At 33.2% G+C, this 21,317-nt stretch overlaps 1 protein-coding gene and 1 long non-coding RNA gene across 3 annotated transcripts; one reads left to right on the top strand and one right to left on the bottom strand.

The window, feature by feature from the left end:
• Nucleotides 1-838: 838 nt before the first annotated feature.
• On the bottom strand, nt 839-6,309 carry LOC113333907. 2 transcript variants are annotated; one of them, XR_003352418.1, is made up of 3 exons: nt 5,314-6,309; nt 4,689-4,827; nt 839-1,673 (listed from the first exon to the last, which is right to left on the bottom strand). It is a non-coding gene; the product is annotated as an uncharacterized LOC113333907 (long non-coding RNA). The 2 variants fall into 2 exon arrangements; XR_003352419.1 differs by having other exon boundaries at nt 839-1,659.
• A 2,769-nt stretch (nt 6,310-9,078) lies between these two features.
• LOC113334099 lies at nt 9,079-12,605 on the top strand. Its single transcript, XM_026580436.1, has 7 exons — nt 9,079-10,250; nt 10,660-10,771; nt 10,955-11,216; nt 11,313-11,393; nt 11,442-11,825; nt 11,886-11,983; nt 12,090-12,605. The coding sequence occupies exons 1-7, from the start codon at nt 9,079-9,081 to the stop codon at nt 12,603-12,605; spliced, it is 2,625 nt and encodes an 874-aa protein (XP_026436221.1).
• The last annotated feature ends 8,712 nt before the right edge of the window (nt 12,606-21,317 follow it).

Here is a 21,317-nt window from a genome sequence, read left to right as displayed (position 1 = left end):
TCCAAGTTGGGCTCCATTGATATCTTCGCACCAACTTGAGGGGAGTGTTGGAACAAAGGAGAATATTTGGTTTCTCTATTTATGATTGGCTTACACTGCAAGAAAATATTCTCTATATATGTTGCTATCTATACGAATATGTGGCATGTACAGGATATATATATATACACTTCTTGTAAAACCTCCATTGATAATAAGAAACCCTAATCATTCTTCTCCCGTGGACGTAGGCTATAGCCGAACCACATTAAACTGTGTTTCTTCTTTAATCTGTTTTAGTTAACTGCATAATATCTTATGCAGATCCAGTATTGACCGCATAACATCTTATGCATACCAACATAGTCTTCTCTCTATTTGTAGATTTTTAGAGATGAAAATCATGAACAAAATCCTAGATTTCACTGGTTCTTTAAGATGTATCTTCTATTTATGATCATACGAGAATATTGATTGGAATAAAAACGATCGATTTTTGTTGGGGGGAGCTTCAATAGTTTTGCTGTGAATCAATTTCATGAATTAATACTGATCATCAATCGATAGTCTTGCTGTGAAACGATTTCTGTTAAGGCAAAGACCTTGATAATATCAATTCCCATGATTCTTTTCTTTTCTTCAACTTTTTTTTTTTTTTTGATTGGTTTGACTGAATTGATATTGCCATGCCAGACACATCTACTTGTACTCCTGGTAGTTCGAATGAATGACTTCCTACTACTGGTAGTTGCTACTGCCTTGCATTGCAAAATTTTGCATGCCAAACAGACCCTAAGATTAGAGCCAAGGGGACCATAAGTAAAAGAAATGTGCAATTCAACAAGTGTCCTTTACAGTCTTAAATGGAAACATTTTCATTAACCAAAGAGGTATAGCAAAACCTCTGGATTTTCCACCTAATGGAATAACAACACAAATCTTTTTATAGATTACAAGTTTTCATTAAATGTCTAAGGAGATTTTGCTTTAACTGAGATCTAAGGCCCTGCATATTCCATGATACAACCTTAAAGTCGCTCCCAGAGAATCTACGACCCATTCTGTCAGACTTGGTTAAGAATATAATCATACACAAGAATAGAAGAAGCAAATAGGAAGAACATATGATGAGAAAAGAAGGAAAGTGAAGTATAGCAATCAAGCATGCATGAGAGGGAGCAATAGAATTTTATGAATCATACAAGAGCAGAGCAAGAGATACTGAGTCTGGCAGGATATGGATACAATTGAAATAAATTAGATGTTGGAAATAACGAGAATTATGGGTATTAATATGAAAAATGCAAATTAGGCGATCTGAAAGAGAAATAAGATGACTGGAAATATATTGATGAGAAACTAGGTTATGCAGAAGAACAAATTTGATGGAATTAGGGACTACCTTAGCAGGGTCCAAGGTACTCGATGAATGTCCCTGCTGCTAATTTTCTTTGCCACTGGAAGGAATTACAAACAGAGCTGCATCAGAGTTTAGAGCTGCATCAGAGTTTCCCGAATTCAGACTAGTCACCCATTCCAAGTTCTACATAGCCGTTTTTCTGCTGATCCATCCAAGTTTTTGAATCTTAATTTCTGGAGAGAGTCGCACTGTTGCCCTCCAAGAGAAGAAGCAAGGTTGGACTTCTTCAATGATGTGATCATGCACTCTTCGAGTAATGCCTATGGTCCAGGAACTGTCAGTTGAATTGAACTTTTGAGCCACAGTATAACCTTTCAAAACAGAATCTTGATACACACTAGGAAATTGGTCAGCAAGGGGACTAGTTAAAAGTTCTGATTCAAAATCTAATGATAAGCCCCTACATGAGGCTTAAAAATACACTCAAGAAACAGGTGGTTATTACTTTTACCAGATAAAAAAATCACATAAAGAAAGGACAGTTGATATGGATTGAGATAAGTATACCAGCCAGAAATGACTTTCCAGAAAAAAATCTTAATTCCAGGAATAACATGGAGATCCCATATAGCACAGGAAGTCATAAGATTTAACAGAAACAGTTTCATCTCTAGTTTTTATCCATTTTCTGGAATTCACACCATTCAGAACAGAGAAGGGCTCAGGCATGCAAATTTTTTCAAAGATTCATTATCAAACAGAGATCTAAGAAGAGTGCAGTTCCACTTACCTTGTTGATCAATAAGATGCGCAAATTTTAAGGTTATGGTCTACAATGGTACCTAACTGGTTTCTGGTATAGGGGCATCAGGCAAACATCTATCAGATCGTGTTATTCCTACTACCTCAACATATCATTACCCAGGTGACGATGTAACTTGCGCTGCATAGAATATGATATGTTTATAGTTTTCGTGAGACGATCCCTGATAGACAAATGAACACAAGACACCCACCAGATCTTCCGCGGCGGAATTTCTTCGACCATCAATCTGATATTCCTGCTAGGCAGTGCCCTTGTGGAGGTGGAACTTGTATTGTTAGGACCTCACATACTAAAAGGAATCCATACAAAAAATATATACATGCCAGGGTAAAAAGGTTTGTACATTTTTCTTCATTTTACGAGCTCTTTTTCATTATGTAGTATTAACTTGACTGCAAATGACATGTTTTTGCGCAATAAATATTAATGTAACTCTATGTGGCTAGTCTTTCATTATAGCAAGAACCCCAACTAATGTGGAAAGAAAAGAGGCATTTTCAATAAGACTTCCTCCTCATTTTAAATGACCTTAATCACTTCTTCTCACTCTCTCTGCGTGTCTCTTTCTCTCTCAATTCATCTTCTTCAATTTTGGGTGCTCATTTTTCTTTCATTTCTTTCTCAATTCATTTTCCTCTTTTCTTTCCATGTTATCAGCATGAACATCCTCCTCTCCCTTTTGAAGAATCATGCCTTCTCCATCTACTTTATAATTATGGTTTACATATTTTCCCTTTTGAATACTCTTAAATATTCCTTACAAATGCTTTCGGTTTGGGTCCACGACGAACGTACGGTTAAATCTAAACCATTGACGACTGTTGATTTTAGCAGGCATACGAATTACCCACCTTATTTATCCGTGCTAAAACCAACGGCCATGAATATTTTATATGCCTGCTAAAATCGACGGTCATCAATGGAGCAGATTTTAACGGTATGTTCATCTTGCAGTTCCACTTACCTTGTTGATCAACAAGATCCGCAACTAGAAGGTTATGGTCTATAATGGTACCCTGACTAGGTTCGGATATAGACCTTAATCTTATTCCCCATTACCAATTTCCAATCGGCGGCTAGAATTAATAACTGCCAGGCCTTAACAGATGCTAGACCAGACCCAAGGATTGACAGTTCTCTTCTTTATTCACAGATGGTCATGGTTCACGAAATATTTACAATAAGCCCACAGGCAAGTCTAGTAAAGAGAGCCAAGTTGAATTTGTGAGGGTTTTTAATACCCAAACCTCCACTAGCCTTACTGGTGTTGTGGAGCATATTGAAATCCAGGACGTCGAATATAGAGGCCTTTCTTTTTTTGCCACATAAATCTCTCTGGGTAGCAAAACAAATCCAAATAATTTGGAAAGATTGGCATAGCACCAGTTACTGATCTACTGAGATTGGACCTACCAGCCTGAACTCTTCTGTAAATATTATCAAGCATTAAAGCTTTTAGATCAATGAAAAAACTAATAAAATTCCTACGTAGGAGTCGGTGTTATCAATTCTATTGACCTTGGGAACTCTCGAACAATGCTTCTTCTGAACATTTTTGCTAAAATAGATACCAGACTTCTGGTAATTGACCAACTGACTACAGGAAACATTATAGACTTTAAGTAAGTCCATTATGAAAAAAGAATGCCTGGACACCACGCTGGCACTAGTAATTATAAAGGAGTCATCGGCAAAGAACAAAAGTGTCACCGAGGGACTATCTTTAAAAACTTTTATACCACTAATCAAATTAGCTTCACCATAATTAAGAGGCTTGGACAAAACTGACATGCAAAGATTAAAAATCACTATTAAAATCCAGCAAACCAAGAATTTTAATGATTTTATTTTATTCAAGCCTATCAAAAGATTTAGAGAGATCAAGTTTTAAGGCCATGTAACCTGACTTTCTCTTAGAAGTTTTCATAGTGTGCAAAAGTCTGTGATTTTCCTTTTACGAATAAAATCAGATTGCTTTCATACCAATCTGTCCAGGTGTTCAATCCTATAAGCAGCCATACTATTTTTTTCACTTGGAGTACAAGGCAAATTAGTTTTGGGTACAAGACATAAAAGTTTGGTTGATAATTTGATCAAAACCAAGGTCCATGAAAACCTTTTTAACCCAAGCAATAGCAAAACGTCCAGATTCTCCAACTGATGGGATAACAAACCAATCCTATGACTTAATCTAAAATACCTCTTCTGGTATAATCTATTGTTTCCTATAGGAAAATAACATCTACATTATGAGTTTTGAATAAGTGCCTACGCTGATTTGCATTATCTATGATCTAAGGCCCTGCATATTTTACGATAGAACCTTAAAGGCACACCCAGAGAATCAATGATCTATTCTATCAGATTTGGTACTGAGTATAATCACACACATGAATAGAAGAAGCAAATAGGAAGAGATATAATCACTTTAGGCTATCTGGAAGAGCAATAAGATGACTGGAAATAAAATAGAAGAGAAACTATGTTAAGCAGGAGAATAAATTTGATGGAAATAGGAATCACCTTAGCAGGCTCCAAGGTTCTCAATGAATGTTCCTTGCCCACTAGATTGGAATTACAATCATAGGCAGACGGATTACAGAAAAAATGACTGTATGGATCCAACCATTATCCACTGCACCCTCTAAAATCTAAATGATACCTGCCAGCACCAAAATGATTTGCAGAATTTCATATGTTGCTTAAAGATCTATCCACTCATCATTTTAATTTAAAAAAAAATGGTTTTGGGAATAACTGAAACAATCAATTGAAGAAAATTGAAACCCAAATGAATGTTAGAAAGAATTGAGAATTGGAGGCTCAGATTCTCCTTTAATCAGACAAGCAAGGATGTAATCCATCTCCTCTCCTGCATCGGCTGCAGACTGGTTGCCAAAATAGAAAGAAGAATGGAGAGAAGAAACCCTCCTTCCGATCAATCTATTCGAAAATGACCATCCAAGTTGCCTTGCCAGGACACTTATGATTGATGAAGAGTTAGATCGATCCAAACTTTGTCTGAATAAAGGGAGACTACTTCTTCCGCACAACCACGTAAACATCTAATTATCAGTAATTAAGTGAATGCACTGTAAGAATTAAAGATTTAATACCTAGGAAAACCAAAAACAGACATAACAATTACCTTGCTTTCCCATTCAAACTCAGCCCACATAGTTCTAAATCAACACCAGTACGAGTAGCAGGAGAGATGTAATTCATAATGACTAAAGTGCAAGTTTTCTGTTGGCAATGGCACGCCAATTTTTGGATCATCACTGAGCAATTTCCTAATGTTCAATTCAACTGACAGGTAATTGGACCATAACTCAAAATGATGGCTGCCTGCACCAGCAGCAAAATGAAATCCTGAAGATGGTTCATTCATTTTCAATTAAAAAAAAAATTGTTTTGGGAACCATAACTGAATTGAAAAAAATTAGATTGAAAACCCAAATAAATGTTCCAAAAAAAAAAAATTAAATTCAATCATCAAATTGAAGTTGAGAAAACCCAGATAACTGAATTGAAGGAGGCTCAGATTCAAGCATTTTCAAATTAAAGAAAAAAATGTTTTTGAAATCAAAAACTGAATTGAAGAATAACAAAAAAGACGATGAAAACAAGTAAATGTTCAAAAGAAAAATTGAAGGAGGCTCAGATTCGCCTTCAATCAGACATGCAAGGATGTATCAATCTCCTCTCCTCTTGGCTGCAGACTGGTTGCCAAAATTGAAAAGAGATTCAAAAATGACCTTCCTAGTTGCGTCGCCAAGATTTATAATGGAGAGTTAGATCGATTGAACCTTTGTCTGACAACCCCAAATAGGGATAGGGTTGTTTCTTTTTGAATCATCACTGCCTTGATTTTTGTTTTTCTTTTCTTTTGAAGCATTGATAGACAGAGAGATAGACAGAGAGAGAGAGGAGGGTTGTTTGATTTCAATAGAGTTCAGAATCATCAGTTGCGGATCTGAAGGAGAGGGGCAACAAACAAAACCCTCAAGAAAAAATCCCACATCTCTTCCTTCTTTTATGATCCGCAGCTTCATACTTAAATTAATGAGTGATGAAATGAGGATTTGATAGGGTTTGAAAACCACAGACCAGAACTCCTCTTTGCCATTTATAAGCTTCAACTATTTTCTCATACTTCCATTTTTGCCCATCTTTCTAAGGTCCGAGGGTATTTATGTCCGCCCGTTTGTTACAGATCCGTGCTTTCCAGCCCTGAACCCTTTGATAAAGAAACTGGTAATGCAGGATTGGGACTAATTGTTAGAGATGTTTCAGGTGGGCAACATGGATTTAGATGTCGGTTCACAAGAGCAATAACCCAGAGGACGCGCAAGCTTCAGCAGCTCTATTGGCAGTAAATTGGGCAAAAAGAAAAAGGAATAAAAAGACTACACGGTCTACACATAAAGGGTGACTCAATTAATTAGGGATATATATTTTCACGTTGATCCAATGGAGAGCTCCATTAACAAAGATGCCTGAATCGTCAGCTGAGAAGAGGGGAGGATCGATATATATTTTCACGTTGTGCTGAGTCAACTCAGTTTTTCTTCTTCATCAATTTTTCTGATTTTAATCTGTTTTTGATGTTATATTAACTTTATTTGCATACTACTTGATGCTGTAATGATATAGTTTATGTGATTTCATGATTATTGGACCTCAATTTCCATTATTTTATTTCTTTTAAGTTTTTTTGAAATATGGATTGCTAATCTCCTTTTTCCTAATGTGTTTGTGTTTGGTTTTATCCATAATGTTGTTTACCTTGTTTGCAGTTGTGATTCCAGCGTTTTCTAATATTGTTCTAGAGATTTTTGAAGCTATTGTGTGTTTACTGATTGTCAAGTTTGATTTTCTGGAGAAGTTCTTGCACCGATTTACTGTGATGACTCATTGGGTTTGTAAAAGCGCCAGAAAGAAATTCAAAATTCAAAAACTTCGTTACAAACAAACTGCATTCATTACTCTCGTAATTATTGGAATTATTTACAGCTGCAAACTTACCTTTTCTAATCTAGATTTTCTCCGGAGAAATAATACTCAGTCAATATATTCTTTTCAATATACTCGGATGAATATCTTCTTCAATTCAAGTCAAACCCAGATTTTTCTAGGGTTTAATCTTTATAAAAACCAACTATTATGTGATAATACACATATTGGAAACAGTTCCCAAGCTCATCTCAGTAATTCTTTTAATCAACCAATGGCGGAAGGAAATGATAAAACTGTTACAGACTTGGCTGCAAAATTTATGCAAGTTGTACTTGATCTGGGAGACATCGAAGAGGTTGTGTATCATCAAGTTGATAACGAAGAAGACAAGGAGGAAATCAATGAATAAATTAGTGTGATAGGTAAGGTTATCATTGAAGGTAAGATGGGGATTAAGACTGTGGAGAAAAACATTTTTCTCACCTGGGATTTTTTACCTGAAGGGGATCTCAAAGTCTTTGAATTGGATAACAATATTATGGAATTCTGTTTTAAAGATAAAGAAACGCAGGGAAAAGTGTTTGATACTCGTCCTTGGAGTATCAATGGTTATCTTGTTATTCTTCATTTTTGTAACTCTGAGATTATTTATCAGGATTTGAACTGGAGTGTTCAATGTTTTTGGATTCATCTCAAGACAATTCTTCCTGAACATATGAATGTAAAAGTTGTTACTAAGATAAGAAAAACTGTGGGTGAGGTCATTGCAGTTGATCCAGAAGATGCAATTCCAATACCAGGAGATTATGTCAAAGTTTGTGTTCAAGTTGATGTCAACTTTCCAATGAGAATAGGGGTTATGAAAATTACCAATGGAGGCTCCACAAGATGGATTAAGTTTTTTTATGATAAATCTGTCCTAATTGTTACATCCTTAATCATACCATAGGTGCTTGTAAGGCTGCTACTGATTATCTTGCTAAGGCACATGCAAAGCCTCGTTACTTTGGGGAGCTTAAGAAATGAGAAAGGAAACATATCACTATTACTAAAGGTGGAGATCATGTGCCTAAGTTTAGTCAGAGGACTACTGTGAAGAGTACTGTTTTTGTACCTCCTAAATATGGATATATAATTGGTCAAAGTTCTGTTAATGAAGTAGATGTTGTTGAAGGTGAAAGACTTGGTAAGAGGCAGAGGAACAATTCTCCAGAAAATCCTGTTTTTGAACTTGATGATTCAAACTCTGGCATTCTTGTGAACACACAGACAACAAAACACAATCACAACAAGAGATAAACCATGTAGCAGCACTAAGGAAGCTAAGGTAATCATAATCCTATGCAATTTATTTTTTATCTTGATTTTAATATTTTCAAAATGAAAATATTTCCTGGAATGTGCAAGGAATTGCTAATAGTTTTACAAAACAACAATTTCAAAATTTAGTTAAAACTCAAAACCCTGATTTCATTTTTCTTTCTGAAACTAAAATTGATGAAGGGAGAATGATCTCAGTAGCCCAGTCAGTGCATTATCTCAATTATGTTTGCATAGATAGAATTGGTAAGGCTGGTGGACTTATTCTTATGTGGAAAGATGGCATAAATGTTGAAGTTATTGGTCATGAGAATAACATCATTCATGTAGTCATTCAATTAGATCCAAGTAAACCTAAAGCTCTCATATCTTTCATGTATGGGTATACTTGTTCTGATCCTAAGAAAATTCAATGGAATTTCCTAGCTGAATTTAGTAAGGATGTTCAACAACCTTGGTTAGTACTAGGTGATCTCAATTTTCATTTGGATAACAATAGGAATACATCTGATAAATGGGTGCAAAATAAAGTTTCTTATGCAGGTTTAATTGATATTGGCTATGAGGGAAAGGATTATACTTGGACCAGTAATTCTTATGGTACTGGAACTAAAAAACAAGATTGGATATGGCTATGAGTAATAATGATTGGTTTTTACAAATTTCCTCTGCTAAGCTTTTACATTTGAATTTCACTGCTTCTGATCATTGTCATGTTTTTCTTATTACTGATTCTATTCCTAAACATTTATGGAGGCCTTTTAAGTTTTTTAGGACTTGGATAGGACAAAATAGCTTTAAGGATAAACTTGAACAGTCATGGAATTTAGATGTTCTAGGTAGTCCTGCCTACAAGTTGAAACAAAAACAGCACAGTGCTAGACTATCCTTATCACAATGGAATAGATTGGAATTTTGGAACATACAAAGGAATATATATAACTTGCAAAATGCCTTAGAATCAGCTCAAAATGAGAATTATTCTGAGAGTCAGCATGCTAGAGTTAAGTCTATCACTAGTGATCTTGAAAACTGGTATAAAATACAATCTGAATTCTACAAAGAAAAATCTAGAGATAAAACTGGGCCTGACAAGGATAACAATACCAAATACTTTCATACTATGGTGAACAAGAGAAGGCATACTAATAATATATCTGTTCTTTGTGATAATGATGGTAATTGGCTTAGAGACAGGGAGGATATTAATAATCTTCTTACTAGTCATTTTAGAACCGTTGCTAGTACTTCAAATCCTGTTTTGTCTGAGGAAAATTTTGATGTTATCGCCTGTGTTCTTAGTGATGTTGATAATGCTTTATTCCATGCTGTGTCTGATGATATTGAAATTGAGAATGTTGTTAGGAATATGCCTGCTTGGAGTTCACCTGGTCCTGATGGCTTTCAAGCAGGTTTTTATCAGACTCAGTGGTCTCTTGTTGGTAAGGATGTTATTAATGTTGTTAAAAGATTTTTTGAAAGTGGTCATATGCCTAGGTGCCTTAATAAGACATATATATCTCTTATTCCTAAGTGTAAAAGCCCTAAAAATCCTTCTGAATTTAGGCCTATTCGTCTCTGCAATGCTTCTTATAAAATAGTGTCTAAAATTCTTGCTAATAAAATTAGGCCTTTGCTTAAGAAGTTAATTTCTTCTTATCAGGATGCCTTTGTTCCAGGTAGAGCTATTCATGACAATATCATTATTGCTCATGAATTAATTCATACTATGAAACACAAGGAATGTATAAGTGGAACTATGGATATTAAACTTGATATTTCTAAAGCCTTTGATAGGCTTGAATGGTCTTTTCTCAACAAAGTCTTAGAGAAATTTGGTTTCAGTCAAGACTTTTGCAATCTTGTTATGCAATGTGTCACTGCCACTAGTATTAGTGTGTTTCTAAATGGTTCTCCTTGTGATCAATTTGAACCAACTAGGGGGATAAGGCAAGGGGATTCTTTATCCCTTATCTTTTTATTCTTGCTATGGAATATCTTTCTAGATCTTTGCTTTGTGCAGAGCATAATAAATCTATCATTGGCGTTAAAGATTTTAGGAGAGTTCCTCTTATTTCATACCTATTGCTGATGGTATTCTTATCTTTGGTCAAGCTAATATGCAGCATATTGATAAGACTTTGCAGATTCTTCAGGATTTTTGTAATATTTCTAGCCAAATGTTGAATTTTGATAAATCATGTGTTTATTTCAGTAATAATCTCAGTCCTAATGATTGTAGTGCTTTAGCTAGTGCCCTTAATATGTCTTTGGTAACAGACTTTGAAAAGTATCTAGGTGCTCCTCTGTTACTTGGTCATTCTAAGGTAAGATCTTTTGAACCAATTGCTCAATCTTTTTAAGCTAGACTCAAAAATTATGTTAGCATCACTCTGAATCAAGCTAGTAGATCAACTATAATTAAGATTGTTTTGAACTCTTTGCCAACTTATCAAATGGGTTGTTTTAAAATCCCTACTACTATAATTGGTCAGTTAGATTCTTTTCAGAGGAACTTCTGGTGGGGTCATAAAACAGGTAAAGGCATTAAGTTTATAGGATGGGATAATATTAACTTGCCTAAAGATCAGGGGGGACTTGGCTTTAGATACCTTGAGAAATTTAACATTGCCCTTATTTGTAAGTTGGTTTGGAAAATTGTTACTGAGCATGATGAGTTTTGGGTTAACATTCTAAGTGCTAAATATTTTAAGGACTATAGCATTTTACACTTGCAGAAACTTAATGAAAACTACTCTTGGATTTGGAGAGGTATTTACAGATGTATTGATACTATAAAACAGAACAGTTGTTGGGAAATTAGGTGTGGCACTAAAGCTCATATTTGGCTTGACTGTTGGGTTATAGGCTTAGATCACCCTCCTAGACCTTTTGAAGGTCTAGTTAATACTATCTCTTATACTACTATCTCTGAGTTGTTCATTGCAGGTACTAGAGATTGAAATTATCATTTGATTAACTATCTCTTTAATCCAGATGATGCAAGTAAAATTATTGATATGAATATTCCTCTTATTGGTTTTGATGTGCTTATTTGGTTGCCTGATAGAAAGGGGCAGTTTTCAGTAAAGAGTGTTTACAATGTTCTTACTGACAGAACTAATCTACCTGTAAGTAATCAACATGTTCCCAATCAGGTATGGAGATCTCTGTGGAAAGTAGCATTACCACATAAAGTGAAACTTTTTGTTTGGAAATGTATGAAAGATATTATTCCTACTAAAGATAAATTGTCTAGATACAAACCAGAGATTGAGGTGCATTGTAGTCTGTATAATTGTCCTGTTGAAACTAGTGAGCATTTGTTTTTGGATTGTCCTTATGCTAGATCAATTTGGCTTGCAGATAATATTAATGTGGGTATTATAATATCTCAGCATGGTTCATTTAGGAATTGGGTGATTTCTTGATTTTCTACAGGTATCAATATAGCTTTTGGTTCTGGTATTGATAGGCAGGATATAAACCGCTTGCTTATGGTTGCATCTTGGACTATATGGAAGGACAGATGTTCTAAAGTTTTTTCAGAACATAAATCCTAACAGAATGTTTTCTCTAGACAGTATTAACAAACTTGTTAATTCTAATGCTTAGCAATCTACTAATGTCAATGTTCCTCGGCAGGATGTTAAATGGATCCCTCCAGACTATGAATTTTTGAAATGCAACATTGATGCTTCATTTAAAAATGAAACATTGCAAGGTGGTCTGGGACTAATAATCAGGGATTTTGCAGGTACCAGCATTGCAGTCCAAGGTATCCACATTAATGAAGGAATGAGGGTTGGCATTGAAGTGGAAGAACTGAAGTGTAAAGCTATGAAGGAAGTTGTTGCACTGGAAATTAAACTGAAGATGAAGAAGGTTATTTTTGAATCTGATAGTGAGGTTCTAGTTAAATCAATAAATGGACCTGGTTACTTTGTTCATTGGTTGAACCAATCTTTTATTTTAGACATTAAGTTTATGTTAAGTTTTATTGAGAGTTGGAGATGCATTTCAGTTAGAAGGGATGCAAATAGTGTGGCTGATAAAATTGCAAAGAGAGCTAGAGTTATGGGAGTCTGTTTTAATTTTAAAACTGATCTTCCTCTTGAAATTCAAGAATGGATTGATCAAGATAAACCTGTATTTGATTAACTTTATTCAATAAAATTCCTTTTGTATCAAAAAAAATAAAAAAAAAATAAAGGGAGACTGTAGTCATGTGATAAGAGCAATAAATGGTGCAAGAGGTTCAGTTAGTTGGCAAACAAATTCTTGGATAGAAAACATTTATTGTTCTAAATAGTACTTTTGATTCTTGGCTATTTTCTTTTGATCTTATAGAAGCTAATAATGCAGCACATAAGCTAGCAAAACATGTTATTTCTAATTCTTGTAGTGATATCTGGTTTTGTCAAGTTCCTAGCTGGTCAAATGATTGTATCCGACAAGATCTCAACAATATTCTTCATTTCATAGTGTGAAATAAAAATTTCCATGGGCATGCACAATATAGTATGTGATTTGCATTTCAGGAGTAAAAGCATATCAGTTTAGAAACCAATCTGTCGAGATGAGGTATGAAGGTCAAATAGTTCTAAGATAAAAATGTTACTGACTGTAAACCTTTTAACTTCACAAGATTCATTATTATTTGCATTCTCATTTACATGAACCTGATGCTCACACTCACTGTTAATCATAAGGTCTCACAATTGCAACTTCCCATGCAAAATGCTCTAAAATTTAATGTAGATGCTTCTTTTGACTATGACACTAACACACTTGGAACTGGTATTGTCTTGCGTTTCCATTCAGGTACCTGTGAAGGAATAAAAGGATTCTATGCAAATGGAGTACTAAATCCGGAAATGGGTGAATGCAAGGCTATATGTGAAGCTTTGTCGTGGGCTAAGGAGAAGCAGTTCACAAGGATTCATATAGAAGCTGATGCAAAGCTCGTCACTCAATCAATCAGAGATAATGTTCTTCTCATACAATGGGAAAACATGAACTTACTTAAAGAAATAAATCATTTAAGTTTAGGTTTTATGCAATGTAATTTCTCTTTCATTAGTAGAGAAGACAATCAAGTAGCTGATGCAGTTGCTAAGACAGTTAGAGACACATCTACAAACATAGATCTTAATAATTTTTCTCCAGAATTTTGTAGTCTCCTAGCAAGAGACAGTAATTTTCCCCCTCACTAATCAGTAAAACTTTTCTTTCTATATACAAAAAAAAGGAGAGATAAAAATGTTTTCTTTTTCGAAGATAAGGATATATTAAAAGAGATAAAAATATTGTTGATCAAATCTTAGTTCTATGAAAACCTCTTTAACCCATCTAGAAATATTCATCAGATAGGAGAGAACGAAACCTTGATTTGTGTCATAAAATAAAGGTTATTTTTTTGGGAAACAAGCTGGGATCAAACTTCAAACAACCATAACCTAAAATTGGTTGCCAATAGTACAAATGCATTCTCTTACTTCATTCAAGTAATGCTTTAGACATATGAAGGAAGAAATTCTGTGTAAAGTGAAAAGCTTCTTAGCATAGCATTGAAAAATGAAGGAATTATCTTTTTCACTCTTAGAGCATTTGGACTCAAAATCTAAAAGCGCCTATTTGAGAAGATAGAGAGTGGCATATGGAGGGCTCTTCCATGTAAATATGTTCTTTTATGAACAAGAGACAAATCCAGAGGCCTAGAGAAGGAGTTTATGCTTTTGCTACTTATACGTTCATAATTAAATGTAGTATATCATTGGCTTCATTTCAACTGCCAATATCGTTTTAAAATTTACATTAATTTCTAGTATTACACATTTAAAAGCGCAGGGTACCAAGTACATCATCAAAAAAAATTCGTTAACCTATAAAAAAAACTTGCGTGATTTTTAATCAGGATTAAATCAAACAAGAAATATTCTTGGATAATCTCAATAAAAGATTCTTGAATCACAATGATTGATTAACATACAACTTGTTGGTACTTTTAATTATAAAGACAAAATCATTATAATACGAAAATACAAAGTAAAGGGAAACACACACCAGAATTTTTTCCTTGAAAAATATAGAAAAGTGAATGAGTCCAACGCCAATATTTTATTAGGTTGATTTGTTAATCATTTAATTCCATGAACTCAAGTGATGACTTCGTGAACTCATAAGAGAGAAAATAAAATTCAAAAATTTTTTAGGTTCGAGAACTCAAATACATACGAAGTTATAGGAAACATTCAAGCCTTTAGGTTTGCGAATTCAAAAGGTTAGGTTCACCGAATCAGATGCTCAAAAAGTTGAAGGATAATTTTTCTTGTACTAGGTTCGGTAACTCACCTTTTTAGGTGAGGAGAGATTTTCTTAATTAGGTTTGCAAACTCAAACGCCAAAAAGGTCTCGGAAGAAATTACGACAATAGATTCGTGAACTTATTCATTTAGGTTTGCGAATACAATTAACTTATTGACTTTACTAGTTGAGTTCTACAAGCAATAAATTCAAAAATTCAAATTGGTAGTAAACTACCAAAAACAAAACTTTACAAACTCAAGAATGAATTTGAAAGACTTGAGATTTACATTACATACTTGTCTCTCTCAAACTTAGTTTTGAGTTCCCGACAAAAAGGAGCTTGGGAAGTTGAAATATCACTAGACTTAACAAAAGCTAATTCTTGATATGATCTTCTTTCAATATGATAATTTACTAAAGTCCTCATCTTTTGCTACGATAAATACACACACACACATATATATATATATATAAAAGAGTCAAAAAGGAAAGACTAGTCTTCGTTTCTTACCTCGATGAAGTTTATTCAAATTAATGTCTTCATATGATCTTCAAATTTTCAATCTTCTTGAGTAACTTGGAAAATCCTTAGACTCTATTACCTATTTGATTCTTAACTAAAGCTGACTCTAGTAGGATAAATCAAGAAATAGTTTTGGCATCTAAACTTACAAGATACTTGACATACCAAGATATGTGGGTTCAACCGATCATTCAATCTTACATACCTTCCTTGAAAGATATTGTAAATATATATGTTAATATTTACGCTTGAGTCAACAAATTTGGATATTGTTCTATTACCTATTGTCATACATTTTTTTCTTATTCAGATACAAGAAAAGATCGAGTTAATATGTGTTTACCTATATTACCAATTGTAAGTTCTTCTTTACATATTAAAATTCATTCAATTAACATTTCCATTGAATCTAAAGCGATTTCAATTTATAATTTGGAAACCCCTGAATTTATTTATATATACGAATTACACAACTTTTAAATTGTTGAAGAAAAATGTCATACTTCAAAAAAAAAAAAAGGGGGGTTAGTTTACACATGCGAAATTTATAACTTGATTTATTTTCTTGCATTTTATTATTCTAATAGTGATTTTGCGTATAAATTTCATGCAAGTATATGAGTACATTTACTATTTGCAGTATTACTAATTTAATCGTCAAAATTTGTCTCATGTGAGAAAAATACGTGTCATCATATGAACTATTATTTTTGTTAACGAATATCTTTTTATATATACTTTTTTGTATGTGCAATATGATTTATTTTATTTTCGTATAATTCTTTTTTGTGTATAATATCATTATGAATTTGTTTATAACTATTTTAACGAAATAAATTTCTTAATTTCAAATAATTCATATAAAAAAAGCATCGGTTTGAAATAATAATTATTTTCTCTAAAACTAAGAAAGAAGATCTTAAGATACTTTATATATTATAAAGGTTATACTTTACATCGGTTTGAAATGCTAATTGTTTGGTGGAAAGTTATACTTTAAAGGTTATGTGTGCAAACACTATTTTTTTTTTTTAAATTCTCTTCTAGCGTACTGGCGACACATTAAAAACCCAATTTTGGAGCTCTTCAAAAGCCTCCGGGAACTGCGAGACGACACTGAGTAGAAGATAATGGAACTTTTTCCTAAAAAACTGGTAGTATGCATTATTCCACCAAATTGATCCTGAAATTATTAAATCAAATTCAAATAATATACTTGAAAACTATTAAACATTGTGCACAAATCCTTTAATAAAAAATATATATAACACCAATAACATACTAACCTGAATTAATATGTCATTGTCGAGGAGTGACAACCGTAATTTCTAATAAACTTTATCATATCACAAGGATTATAATAATTGTAAGCGTGGCCATGGTAAACTGGGTTGTGTTTAAGGTCATAAAATAATTCTTTGCTCAAAAAATATCTCTATTCGAGGTTGGATATCCTTTGAATTTTTCTTATGAACTTCTGAAGTTGGTTATCATCTCCATGTAAAAATTGTTTCTTTGACAACGCTCTTAATACATCATCTATCTTATATAGGAAGCATATCTATTTCTCATCCTCCCAAAATAGGGGGTGACGAAAAAAACTCTGCATTTTACTGTGGTAAGCATCCATAAGTTTCCATTGCTTCGTTGAGTCATGTGATCAAAACAAAATACAAAACCTAAAAACACTTCTATAACAACGTGATAAAAAAGAATATAACTATTGTGCTAAAAGGAAAAGTTCTAACCCTTTTCGACATATTATGTTTATGGGATCACTAGATTATGTTTAATTTGGAGTTCACCCTTTACTAGTTCCATTTACTACTCCCAATTTTTGCATGTCGTACGGAACCTTAGATCCAAAATAAGCTATAAAATTAATTCCATCAAACAAGAAAAAGAGTACTTAACTTTTTATTTCGAAGATGGGTATTATCAAAGATTTAGAATCATAGATCACTGTAATCATTACATGAATTTCTAGATTATGTTGTCTTATAAATATTTTAAATGAAGAAATCAATATGTACCCTCATCATGATATATTCACTGGCATGAGGAAATTAAATAGAGACAATGATTAAGAAAGAGATGGGGTTAAGCGTGAAGTAAAGATAGATATAGAAAAAGGATACAAAAAAAATTACCTTGTTCATCAACAACGAAGATTCTACTTTCGTGCATGAATTGATTTGGAGAGAAGAATTTATGCAGTATTCATTTATGAATTTTCGGCGGGAAGATTTGGAGCAATATTTTCAAAATATCCAAGAAAGTGGGGGGTTTGTTTTGATCATGTTTTTTTTAGCTAGGTCAAATATTTTATTCAAAACTTCAAGAAAAAATAAAATGGGTCTAAAGAGGCCCTTAAAACAAATCATTTAAATCTAAAATAGCCAAGAAAAATAGTTTGTACTATGTTCAAAAGTGATCCGCTCTCAAACCATCTAATTAAAGCCAGCCAAATATTTTGGCTATGAGATGTTTTAGTGGCAATCCAAATTACATCCTTACTCTCGTTTATAATTCGACTCATTTTCTTAATTTTTCTCTCTCTGTTCTCTGCTCCTTCTTTCCTTCCCTGAGAAAAACTTAACTCTATACTGTCTCATTCAAGTCAATAGACACTTAACCAAATTTCTGAATTTTATATGCACCTCAGTGATTTCTTGTATCAAAAGTAATCATTGGTATATAATTTCATATTTCATGAGATTCAGAGTATATTTGGATGTCAAAGGTTAGGTTTCGATTAAGGTCTTCGAAGAAATAATTTCTCAGGTTGAAATTTGATTGCACTTTTAAATCTTTCAATTCCATTTCGATTTATCAACTCAAGTTTTTCTCAAGTTTTGATTACTTGTTTAATTACTCTTTTGATTAAGGATTTCAACAAAACTTTTTTTATGTTAATTATAGATTGACTCATTTAGTTCAGTTAGATTGGTTAATAAATACATAGTTTCTTAGTGAGAAACCCTAAGAAATACATAGTGTCTTGAGTAGAAGCAGAATGTTCATCATTGCCATTAGTCTCTACAATTTCTAGACTAGGTAACGATGGGTTTTCTGTGGCTTGTATTTGGGAATTATTCATATTTAAGTTCTCGAAAAATTCTATATCCATAGATTCTATAATCTCGAAAGTGTCAAGGATTGAAAATCTGTAAGTGATTCTGTTAAGTGAATAACCTTCAAACAAGCCATATTTCCTAACTTAGGTCTTTTAGGATCAGGATTCGTAACATATGATAAATAACCCTAGACTTTGAGTCTTCTCAAGTTTGGTTTTCTTTTAAACCATAATTCATAAGGAGATATATTCTTCTTTTTTACAGTAACTTTATTTAAAATATAGTATGCAGGTAACATATATTCCACCTAAAGAATTAGGGAAATTAGAACTGATAATTATAACCAAAGTTCTATTTTTCCTTTCGGCAATATCATTTGTTGCGATGTATAAGGTGCAATAAATTGATAAAATAAACCATGCTCTTGAAAAAAGAATTTAAATTCATTAGTATAATATCCACCACCATGATTAAAACGTAAAATCTTAATTTTTTGTCCTAATTATGTCTCTACGATCTGCATTGTATATAAAAAATATCAAAGACATCATCCTTAGGTTTCATCAAGAGAGTATAAGCATACCTAGTACAATCACCAATAAAAGTGACATAATTTTTGTTTCCACCACGAGTCATATGATTTTTTTAAGATCACCAACGTCACTATGTAATAAAATTTCTTACTATAGTTTTAAAAAATATTCTATATATTTTTTCTTGCATACAGATTTCGCATTTAGAATCATTATTGAAATTGCAATAAGAGAACCATAGCTCACATGTCCTAATCTACCATGACATAAATGAATAGAGTCAACAGTATAAGCAGAACCATTGTTTACAAAATTAAGCTTATACATCCCGTTACAAGTATATCCTTGTCCAACAAACACACCGTTTTTGGACAATACAAAATTATTAACCTCATAGGTCGTCTTGAATTTAGCCTTCATAACAAAGTCTCGGAAACAAGGTTTTTCACAATGTAAGGGACATGTAAAACATTAATAAGAGTAACGGTATTTCTTGGAGTAAACGAGAGTTCAAAAGTTCTTTTGTCAATTACTTTTTTATGTAGGTTGTTCGCTGAAGTAACTTCGTATCCTTTTCCAATAACCGGTTCGTATGTCTTGTAAAGATCTATATCCTTACAGATATGAATGGTTGAACCATTATCGTATCACCATCTAGTATTATTATCATTAACATCGTTTGCGGCTTGCATTATTATTACAAGTTTTTCATCGACCATATTCACCTCATTCTTTTGTTTTTCGTTGACGACAATCACGAGTATAATGGTCGAGTTTCTTACAGAAGTAGCAGTCTCCCTTCTTCTTTCAGTTTGTTGGTTATCCTTCATTTCTGATTTACAAGAGTCTTCTACGAAGATGACACTGTAAACCTTCTGAGTCATGGTCAGTTTTTCCTTGTAATCATTCCAAGAAGGGAGAAGACGAGAAATAATAACTCCAACAACGAATGAAAATATAAGATCAATACCAACAACTTTAATATGATTAACAATGAGTAAAATTTCACTGACCTGGGCAGCAATTAACTTACTATCAACCATTTTAAAGTCCACGAAGTTACAAATTAGAAATTTCTTATTGATTGCTTCAGAAATCTTATATTTATGTCAAGCGCAGTCTATGATTCCTTTGCAAAAGAAATACTTCGATGGACATTGTAAATACTAGTCTCCATGGCATTCAAAATATGACTACGACACGTGAAATCATCTTCCTGGTGCTTCTTTCGCTTGGCTTTGAAATCATCAGTATCCTGATAGGCTTCGGGATTGCCTATATGTAATAACCGCAATCGCACGGTGTCCAAATAGTAGACAGAGGCAAGTACGGGTCGTTCCCACGAGGAGCGGTGGAAATATCAATAATCAATATTCCTAATTAACTAACCAGCAATAATGTTTTTGGATTTTTAAAATAATAATAACAGAAGAATAAACTAAAGTAACAAAATGAAATCAATGGAAGAGTTGGTAACCAGGGTTCTATGGTATCCACCACTATTTCTAATTGAGTACCGAAAAGCATTCGAATTCCAAATATGCATTTAAATCTTCGTTCTATCATAACACCTATTATTGCTATAATTATCGATAATAAACTCGCATCTCCTAAGTATAACCCATCAGAGTTTCCTAAGCATGGACTATCAAATTATAATGACAAAAAGATTATTGAAAACATAATTATCGGTTCAGAATAACTATTTGTGTCGTCTAAGCATAACCCATCAAATGATTTAACCTAAGCATGGATTATCAAATACTGTAACAAATAAAATTGGAACACGAAATACATTTATGCATTTAGGCTTTTACTTCGTACAAATCCGGTGGAGCAATAAAAAATATTATTTATAAAATCAATAAATCATAAAAATTGGATTTCAACAATTCTATTCAAAATATCCTAATACCAGATCAATCCAAATTATTTCATAATGGTCTTTGCTTGAAGTGGTTTCTACCATAAAACCCTAGTTACAAATTACTAGCAACACATAGGCATAGATTTCTTAAAAATCTATAAAAGTATTGAACAAAAAGAGAGTTAGAAGATTAAACAGAAATAAAGATGAAATCTTCTTCGTCCTTGATTGTTTTCAACTCTCAAGCCTTCACAGTACCGTCGACCGCCGACAAAAAATCCATCAATGTAACCCCATCCAAAGAACTCCAAAACTGCCTCCTCTTGTCCGAATTGCCCCCGAACAGACCACCAACCGAGAACCCCTAGTTACATGGTTGACACTCCAATTATATAACCACTGTCTACTTCCCAAAAGTCCAAAGATATTATTACACATCCAAAATATCATAAATAAGGAATGTATATATCTTTTGTCGTCACTTTACCCATTTAAATCATATATCAAAGCATCTTTCACGTGACTTTTTCCATTCTTTATATACTCTCTTCAAATATCTTCCAC

The sequence above is a fragment of the Papaver somniferum genome, unplaced genomic scaffold (assembly GCF_003573695.1).
Source record: "Papaver somniferum cultivar HN1 unplaced genomic scaffold, ASM357369v1 unplaced-scaffold_135, whole genome shotgun sequence".
Classification (NCBI taxonomy): Eukaryota; Viridiplantae; Streptophyta; class Magnoliopsida; order Ranunculales; family Papaveraceae; genus Papaver; species Papaver somniferum.
This window is presented reverse-complemented; position numbering and strand designations above follow the sequence as displayed.